Raw genomic sequence first — 10,290 nt, forward strand, 5'->3', positions numbered from 1 at the left:
CTCTCCCCTCCCCCTCACTCACCACGACTCGCCTCCCGTCGTTCGACGCGCCGGACGGCTGCTATGGCAAGTGCAGTGAATTCTATGGAATACGTATGTTTTGGAGCACAGCGTCTAGTTGGCGCTCCACCGCACTCTATGAAAATCAGTTCGTAAACGAAAATATAGATGGCACTTCGAACGACGGGAGGCGGATTGGAGCGAGTGAGAGGGGGTAACCCCTTCCGCGGGAGTTCCACAACTGAGGTAATCTAGTAACGTTAAGGGTAGCCTAGGCCTGGCGTACCAGGGCGAGCGGCGAGCAGACGCTTGGATGAGAGCGTGTCGGTCAAGGAGGTTATAAGTACTAGGAGGGGGCACGTTGCAATATTGGTGAAGCCTAGTCATAAAAAGTTTAAACGATATTGTGCCCAACGTGACCGCAGATCTCTCTGGCGATTGGTGCGCGTGACATGTCACGTGCGAGATGGATGGTTGATTGTAGAAGGATTCCTTGCAGGCTGGCTCGCGCTCCGTCCGGTAGGTTTTATCAGATCGAAGGCTAGGCGAAGGCTAGCTACGGTCACGTGATGTGGGACGCCTTTTCCGGAGGTGGATGCGGGGCAGGGCAAAAGGGCATAATAGTAGTTTGCCGTCTGTGACGTCATGCCCGGTTTTCGTCAAAATAGAGCTACACTATAAGAAAAGGTGAGCACCCCCCCCTAGTAATCATGCGTTTTGACGGCTGTAGCTACCCCACAGGCTTACTTAACTACCCACTGGGCTCGAGCCATTGAGTGTTACCACCCAGTTGGCAAGTGGCAAGCATAGGGTAGTCACGTCTTATAGACTCTTGAATTGAACATTCAAGTACATGCAGCCGTTCAATAGTAAAAGTCGCTTCAAGAATCTCAAAAAGTACTTGAAACTTTTCTTTGTGCGTTGGTTACCATTAATTCAAATTTGAACCGGTCGAAACAGGCGTGTGGCTCAGTTCGCCAAAACTGGCATTAAACAAACAAACAAACTTGGCAGCGGAGGCGACGGACCGAACGGACGCCGACTTTCAACTTATTTCGCAGACTTCAACAGCATCCCGTGGCAAGCGAAGATAGCAGCGAACAATCGCCAGAAGCCAAACGACGAGTGCAACTGCACTGTACGGCCCGCCCTCGTGGGATCACGTGCTTGGCCATCCTGGTTCCGTTCTCGTGAAAAGGACACCGCGGCCACTTCGGCGATCACTTGGCAGCGGAGGCGACGGACCGAACGGACGCTGACTTTCAACTTATTTCGCAGACTTCAACAGCATCCCGTGGCAAGCGAAGATAGCAGCGAACAATCGCCAGAAGCCAAACGACGAGTGCAACTGCACTGTACGGCCCGCCCTCGTGGGATCACGTGCTTGGCCATCCTGGTTCCGTTCTCGTGAAAAGGACACCGCGGCCACTTCGGCGATCACTTGGCAGCGGAGGCGACGGACCGAACGGACGCTGACTTTCAACTTATTTCGCAGGTGGGGCTGTGATACTTTGTTGCAATTCGTATATCTAAAATTGTTTTTTATTATCTCCGTTGCCCTGCTGCCAACTGTTCTTCATTATTTTGTGTATTGGTACTGTAATACGCGCTGATTGTGTGCAATGGGAAGTGACATTGCTGACCTTAAACGTGAGGTGCGCAGGGAAGTTAGAGAGCTGAAGGCTAGCTTAGAGTACATGAACAAAGATGTTGAAACATTCCGGAAAGAATGTGCTGACCTAAAGAAAGAAAATGCCACCCTCAAAGCATTAAACGAGCAGATGGCGCATGAGCTTGGACAACTCAAAATCCTGGCAAACGAAAACGCCATGCGTATCACGACTCTGGATCAATACTCCAGAAAAAAAAATATTGAAATAAAAGGCATTCCTCACGACAGCAACGAGGACCTAGTCGAAGTGCTTGGTAAGGTTGGCGGTGCACTTGAGGAACCTATAACGGGGGACGATGTTGAGATCTGCCACCGTGTTCCTGTACGGAACAGTACTGCAAGCCAGAGCAGTAATTCCGGCCAAAGTGCTGAAGGCGATCGTCGTCAAAACTCAGGTGTAAACGCCGGTACAACCTCCAACATCGTGGTGGTCTTCAAGAGTCGTGATAAGCGTGACGCAGTCCTTGGGAAGGCACGAAAGATAAGGGTTACAACGGATGAAATAGGCTTCTCCGTGAGACAGCCAATCTTTTTGAACGAGCAACTGTGCCCGAAACTAAAAAAGCTGCTAGGAATGACAATTGCAAAAAAGAGGGAAATGAATTGGCGCTTCGCGTGGACAAAAAACGGCAAAGTGTTCGTACGAAAAACAGAAACATCCCGCGCAATCCAAATTACTTGTGAAACCGACCTGGCGAAAATGAGTGACACAGCTGCAGGCCCTAACGAGGCTTAGTCCGCATTTTCTGCATGCTTATCTGTTTCTTTTTTTGATGGCTGCACCTAGAGATATCGCGCGCCCTCGTAGCAGTGATTGTTTAGCCTTTCTGCATTGTAATGCACAGTCTGCACGAAATAAGGATGATGAACTGACCATGTTTCTTGGTGAATTTCGCTTTAAGTTTCAAGTTATTATGATTACCGAAACATGGTACTCATGCGAAGGCGATGTACTAAGCCTACCTGGATACAAGAGTTTTTTCTTAAACAGACATGATCGACGTGGTGGTGGTGTGCTGCAGTTTGTGTCTGAGCAATTGTCATGCAGCCTGCTATCAGATTTTTCAAAAATTAACATAGATTATGAAGCTCTGACACTTCAATACAAAACATATGTATTTGCTGTCATCTATCGCCCTCCTAACGGAAATCTAAAATTTTTTTTTTGATTTTCTGGATAGGTTGTTAGACTTTGTGAGTACAAATGGTTTGCGCGTTATTATAGGCGGCGACTGCAACATAAATCTATTGCAGAATACGGCAGCCACACGTGAATTTCAGGTACTTATTGAATCCTTCTCCTGTAGGAATGTTATATCTGAGCCCACGCGAATTAGCTGTCACTCTGAAAGCCTTCTGGACTTGTTTTTGACAAACAACATGAATGACGATGTAACGTCGGGTAGGGTGATAACATGTCTAAGTGATCATTTTCCAATTTACATGTCTTTTAAAGATAGTGAATTTTTCAAGGGAAAGGCACGACATACTGAGTCGTATATAATGCGAGAAATTAATGCCAAAACTTTGGAAATTTTTCGAGGTGAAATCACAAACATAGACTGGAGTATAGTGCTTCAATCTACAAATGCTGAGGAAGCTTATGAACATTTCATAGCCATCATTAAGCAGGTTTATAATACTTGCTTTAAACTAAAGGAAGTAAGGAAATCTAAAAAATTACGGAAGCCTTGGATGTCAGATGATTGCTTTAGAATGGTCAAGAAAAGAGATGTTTTATATTCGAAATTTGTCAAAACGAGAAACTTGAATGATCTTTCCAAATTCAAAAAATATAGAAATTTTGTGACGAAAGTTTTGCGTAGCGCTAAAAAGGCATATTACGAGAATGTATTCTCAAGTACTCAGAGTGAGGTGGTGTGGCGCGAAATCAACAAACTTTTAAACTGTGGTTCTCACCATAATGAAGAACTACGCTTAACAGTAAATAATAAAACAGTAGTGGGCAATGAGCTTGCAGATGCGTTTAACAAATATTTTACGAACTTAGTCTCAGTGGTGTCTGGAACTGATAGCAGTGGAGTAAAACGATTTCTAGGAACGCCTAACTCAAATACGGCATTTTTTGCGCCGACAACCTGTGAGGAAATCTGCTCTACTTTTATGACACTCAAAAATAGCAAGGCCCGTGACATTGATGATTTAGAAATTAAACCTATAAAGTTTGTATTAGACATCTTAGCGCCTGTGCTTTGTTATATTTTCAACACTTGTTTACTCACGGGGACTTTTCCAGAAAGCATGCAGCGCGCTAGAGTGAGTGTCTTGTTTAAATCTGGCGATAAAAATGACTTTTCGAATTATCGTCCGGTTTCAGTACTGCCTGTTATTTCGAAGGGTTTAGAAAAGATTATATGCAAAAGAGTCTCTTCCTTCTGCGACAAGCACTCAATACTTACGGAGCGGCAATTCGGTTTCCGTCGAGGCATGTCGACTGAATTAGCTTTACTGACACAAAAAGAATTCATACTAAACGGATTTGAGAACAATAAATTGACATTAGGTATTTTTATTGATTTCTCAAAAGCATTTGATAGAGTTAATCACGTAATACTATCCACTAAACTAGATCATTACGGTTTCCGAGGAATCCCTGGCGACCTTCTAAAATCATACTTAACCCATAGAAAACAATGTGTTGTAATTAACGAAAAACGCTCTCCTCTTCTAAGTGTCCATTCGGGAGTCCCACAAGGAAGTGTATTGGGACCAGTGTTGTTTAATATTTACATCAACGATATAATAAATTCCATTGAGTGCACAAATTGCTTAATTTACGCAGATGATACCAGTCTTTTTTTCCAGTCAAATAACATTAATGATCTCGTTAGTTTGGCAAATGTTACTCTGAATAAACTGCTTGAGTGGACAAGGGTAAACGTCTTAGAAATTAATGTTTCAAAAACAAAAGCCGTACTATTTGCGCCTGTGCAAAAATTAATAACTCGCGATATTAATATACAGCTTGGATCAGAAATGATAAAAGTTACAAATGAAGTCAAAACACTGGGAATAACTTTTAATCAACATTTAAGCTGGAATGCACACGTGGACCGTGTTGCTGGGACCTTGGCAAAGGCTTGCGGTATACTTTGTAGATTCAGACAAATACTAACAACTAAAGTCAAGCTAATGCTCTACAACTCTCTTTTTGCATCCCATATAAACTACTGCAACCTTGTCTGGGGAGTGACGTCGCAAGCTAACAAAACTAAGTTGCATTTATTACAAAAAAAAGCTATTCGTCATATAGTAAATGCCCCATACGATGCCCACACAAAAGAATTATTTGCTTCACTCAATGTGCTTCCCTTCCAGCACTTATACAATTTTAATCTAATAATGAAATATAAACTTAGCATTAAAAATAACAATTCCACTTTTATCAAGTTGTGTAACCTTAAAAGGCCTCATGATGCATCGTATAATATTAGAAAAAAGGATTCCTGGCTGGTACCCTTTTCCCGTACTAATCATGGGTTAGACAGGCTGCAACACCGCATGCCTAGTTGTCTAAACTCTTTAGAGAAAAGGAACCTTGATATACACACCATTTGTAAAAAAACATTGAAAGAACACTTTTTCACACAGTGAATAATTGTGCAAAAATTTTGTTGTATTTGCTTTATATCTTTCCTGTATAGAACTGTCGGAATACATGTTTTAGTGTGCACGATGTCAGTATTAGTTTATATTTGATGTAAATTGATTACATGTATATTTTTCATAGTTTGAATTTCTGTGTATATGTCTTGTCAATTTTAAACTGTCGGTTTGGTTGTTTCTTATGCCAAGGTAGGGGCAGGAACCCCGTCAAGCTACTGTATTGTAGCTTTTTGTTCCTGCCCTGGCATTTTTTGTTCGACAAGGAATGTCAAATAAAGAATTTGAATTTGAATTTGAATGCCAAAGAGCACAGGCAACCTTGGTAGGCACCTACTAAAACCCGAGGCAGATAAAGAGTATCGCGATTGTCCTTTTTGGTTCCGTCGCGGGTTTTTCCATGTACTGCTAGTAAAGAGTTGGCAGCTGGCGTCGTGCTCGAGGAATTTAACCAAATCTCTAGAAAAGCACAGGAAGCTACGCACAGGCGTGAGTTGACTGGAATGTTCGTCGGACGAGATACTCTTGTCATCTTTTATTGTGTGGTTCAGTAAAGAGCGTGCTCTCATTAAAGGTGTGATCGGTCAGTTCTGCGTGCAGATCAGTTGCAAATGGCCTCCTCGGTTCCGCCGAAGTTGCACGCCTGTCATACCCAATTTTTTTGCTTTCAAGTGCAGTGAAGTATTAAGCATTGAACACCACAACTGAGGCCGGACAGGACGAACGTACACAGATATCTGGGATCATGCCTGTGTATTTGAGTATTTCTCTGTCTTGGGATATATGATTCGCCTTCACGGGCTCATTTGGCACATTTCATCGAGCATACTCGATAAAAAATGCTTCAAACAAGTGTGTGTCATCCAAGGTGGAGTACTTTGAAGGGGACTAGGATTTCAGGCCTTTCGGCACGCGTTCCTTTTACCTATATAAAGGATTCCAAGTAAATTTCCAAAAATAAGGCATTGCCAAACATACACGTGCTATTCGAAGAGGAGGAAGGGACGCCAACCAAAAATAAAAAGGAGCCCAACGTTTCGAAACCTGCTTGGTTTCTTCTTCAGGGGCGACTGTGTGCGCGAGGAGCAAGTGGTCTTCTTTTACGGCGGTGGACGTGATGTTTTCGCGATCGTAATGTGGCTGAGCCCGCTGATGTAAGCGGACGGTAGAGCTCCAAGCGACCGATTGATGTTTTGCGGTGTGGTTTGGATCTGCCATGACTTGACGAAGAGCCTTTGCCGGGAATTGATCTCAATGTCGATGATGCGTGTGTTGTCGAAGTCAATGCGGTGGTCATTCGAGTCACTGTGTTCCGCAACCGCGCTGCGCTCATGATCGAATTTTCGCACGTCGGTTTTGTGCTGGCGAAGTCTTTCTTTAAAATTTTTGGTTTCGCCGATATATGTGGCAGGGCAATCCGCACAAGGAATCTGGTAAATAACGCCTTGCGCTTTTTCCTTGGGGGGACGATCTTTTGGCCGGGGCATCAGGTGTCCAAGTGTTGACACTGGTTTGTGGGACATCTGGATGCCTTCTTTTGCCAGCACACGCGCGAGCGCTTCGCTGGTTTCCTTTATGCAAGGGACGCAGATGCGCGTGGTTGAGCGGGGATGTGCGATTTCTTGTGCTTCGCAGATTGGTCTTACCGCTTATTCACACTGGAAGCGGATCCGCGTTCGCAAAGCGGTTGCGAACGCGGTTCGATGACATCAAGTGCGCGTGACATTTTACTGAATCTTTATTAGCGGCGAGATGTTTTGGTGGCGCCCTCCTATGGTTCCCCCTTGTTACGTCATTACCTTGCAAACAACAGGTTCGATGGTGTTTGTAAATAGCATGGTGGAAGCTTGAAATCATTGAGCTCTTAAAGGAACACTGCCAACACCGTCAAAATTAAAGTTCTTTCATTCCTCTTATTTCCGTCGATGATAAATCCCCTTTCCTACGTCATAGTCAGCGTTCGGCCAATCGTGGAAGGCCAACCACAGCGACGCTTTCGGTCGTGCACGGGGCTAATACAACCGCGTTCGCAACCGCTTTGCGAACGCGGATCCGCTTCCAGTGTGAATGAGCGGTTAGGCGTTGAACAGATTTACGTTGACGACGAGCGATTCGCTGAATAAAACTGCGTGTGTAGCCGTTATTTAGCAGGTCGGAGATGATGGTTTCTTCTTCCTTTTTTCTGTAGTCCTCCGACGAGCAAATAGTCTTCGCTCGGGACAGGAGTGCCTGGACGACCGACGCCTTGTGGCTCGCAGGGTGGTTTGAGTCAAATCGGAGATAGCGCCCAGTGTGTGTCGGTTTTCTGTACACTGTGAATTCCGATTGATCTTTTTGTCTTTTGACCAGCACGTCAAGAAACGGCAGGGCGTTGTTCTTTTCAGTTTCAACGGTGAACTGGATGGCCGGCTCGATGGAGTTGAGGTGTGCCAAAAAGTTGTTCACTTCTGACTTCTTCATAATGCAGAAGCAACCGTCGACATACCGTAAAAACACTTTAGGGCATGCAGTGAAAGACTGCAGCGCGCAATGTTCAATGGCTTCCATTGTCAGGTTGGCCGTGGTGACGGAGATGGATGCGCCCATTGCGGTTCCGCTGGTCTGCTTGAAGAATTCTCCTTTAAAGCTGAAGGAGGTGCTCCCCAGGCAGAACTCCAGCAGGCGGCACAGTTCGTCCACCGTAAGGCTGGTCCGTTCGCTCAGCTTCTTGTCTCCCTCGAGGGCAGCTCTGGTTGTGGCGACTGCCAGGGGAACCGGCACGCTGGTGAAGAGCGAGACGACGTCGAACGACACCAGGCTTTCGTAATCGTTTACCTTTAGTAGCGCAACCTGTTCCACAAAGTGCCCGGTGTTCCGCACATAGGTCGCTGTGTTTCCAACGAGAGGAGAGAGAGTGCTGTGGAGGTAGTTCGACAATCCCCGAAGTGGTGAGGTTGTGAAATCCACGATCGGCCGGAGAGCGACGTTAGGCTTATGAACCTTAGGAAGACCGTAGAAACCGGGCGCAAACCCATTCCTGCACAGAAGCCGCAGATGAAGGCTCCGCGCGTCAGGGTGCTTCTTAAAAATTTCAGAAAGGATATTGTTCAGTTTTGTCTGAACTTGTGATGTCGGGTCTTTCCTGAGCTTTTCATAGGCAGAGCTGTCAAGAAGGTCCTGAATCTTGTTCTCGTAGGCATCCCGGTCAAGGACCACAGTCGAGTTTCCTTTGTTCGCGGGTAGAATCACGGTGTTTGTGTCTCCTCGAAGCTCCCGGAGAGCTGCTATCTCTTCCGTTCGTATCCTTCGGTGGTTGGAGGTGCACGACTTGTTTCCTCCCCCCGACGACCAAGACCAACATGAGGAAAGTGACAGCCGCCGACCCGCCTTCCTGGCCGCCGGACCGCCCCACCCCCCAGTACGACCCAGCCTACCACCGCCAACTGTCAACTGGAACCTTGTAAGTCAAGTCTTTGGTTACCATCCACCCTATGACCCTGTGGCTTTGATCATCCGGCCGCGCCGGAATTCTGTTTTCAACGCACGACCGCCACCGCCCACTCAGCTTCCAGTCCTTCGCGAAGCCGTTTTGTCGATGACGCACGCAGGCATCATAGAACAAACCAAGAGAGGACCCTTCTTGTCACCTATACAAGTTGTTCCGAAGTCCTCCACCTTGTCAAGATTTATCCTCGACTGTTCGCATCTTACCCCACATCTTCCGGCACCCTCCTTTTGCCTTCCACCGCTCCCGGGGGTGCTCACGCTGTGTCCACTACCGCCGTGCCCTTATTTTACAAAAGTGGACCTTAAAGATGCATTTTATCACTTTACCTTGCACGAGCGCACCAGACCCATCACCTGTTTCAGGCTGGATGGAGTTTATTACCGCCACACCGTCTTGCCTTTCGGCATACGCATCGCGCCATTTTTGATGCAACATCTGGCCACAGCGTTGACCCGCGAAGCTCGAGCAAGAGGACTAAGGGCGTGGTCCCATATTGACAACATACTTTTCGCGCACGGCGACCCCCACTACCTCAAGACAGCCACCGACAACTTTGTCCATGACCTCCTAACCTGCGGGTTTAGGCTTAACCCAGAGGACTCTGAGTTCTGCCCCACGCAGCGGATCCGTTTCCTCGGGTTCCTTTTGGACGGTAAAACCCAGACAATCGGGCACACCCCAGCGCGATGCAGAGACCTCCTGGCGACCCTCAAGATCTTGGATGTGCCGCGACCCATCTCCACCTACCAGCGACTCGCCGGCCTGTGGGCTTTTTACTTCTCCCTCTATCAAGCCCATTTCCACGCTATCAGGCCTCTCCATCGTGCTGCGGCAACGGGATCCCCCCCATCGAAACAATGGGTGCAACATTTTTCTTTTGTGCTGGGCATGCTGCCCGCCTCCGTCCCTTTTGTGCCCCCGACGGTACAGCATACTGCCTTTGCCGACGCAAGTCTCACTGGACTCGGCATTTGTGGCCCTAAGGGCAACATCGCAGTCATCTGCCCAACCCCCTTTGGGATCAAGCGTGAACTTTACGCGGTACTTTTTGCCCTCCTGTGTTCACCACCCCGGACCCTCGTTTACTGCGATAATGCAGCTATTGTTTACGCCCTGACCAAGGGCCATGGGCGTACCCTGTCTTCGTGTGAGGCCCTCGCAGCCACCCTTTTGCTTTCAAATAAACAATCTTGGCTGCGCTGGCTGCCCACGACTGAGAACCCCGCCGACACCCCCTCTCGGCTCAACCGCACACTTTTCCGTGGGTCGAGAGGGTTTCGTCGCCAGGGGGCCGGGCCTACTTAAGTCTCGTCCCGCTGGAGGGGAGCTCAGTCGGAGGGTAGGCACCGCGGCAGAAGGGTATCAAGGTTAGGCTGTTGACGACGTGGAAGTTTCGATAGGATGCCGATCACCTTCTGCCGGACTCGGTCTCGGGCACTTGGATCTAAGTGGAAGATGCCGTCCTCGATATTTGCAACCATTTTTGGCAAAGGGGGTTTTGTCGTGG

General features: G+C 47.2%; 1 protein-coding gene across 1 annotated transcript; it reads left to right on the forward strand.

The window, feature by feature from the left end:
• The first annotated feature begins 1,622 nt into the window (after nucleotides 1-1,622).
• On the forward strand, nucleotides 1,623-2,408 carry LOC120849702. The gene has a single exon (XM_040221918.1). The coding sequence runs from the start codon at nucleotides 1,623-1,625 to the stop codon at nucleotides 2,406-2,408; it is 786 nt and encodes a 261-aa protein (XP_040077852.1).
• Nucleotides 2,409-10,290: the final 7,882 nt, after the last annotated feature.

This window comes from Ixodes scapularis, unplaced genomic scaffold, assembly GCF_016920785.2.
Source record: "Ixodes scapularis isolate PalLabHiFi unplaced genomic scaffold, ASM1692078v2 PGA_scaffold1__304_contigs__length_218370807, whole genome shotgun sequence".
Classification (NCBI taxonomy): Eukaryota; Metazoa; Arthropoda; class Arachnida; order Ixodida; family Ixodidae; genus Ixodes; species Ixodes scapularis.

Bases quoted from the DNA above. Each gene is read 5' to 3' on its own strand.
- LOC120849702 (XM_040221918.1), top strand. From the start codon at position 1,623: ATGGGAAGTGACATTGCTGACCTTAAACGTGAGGTGCGCAGGGAAGTT.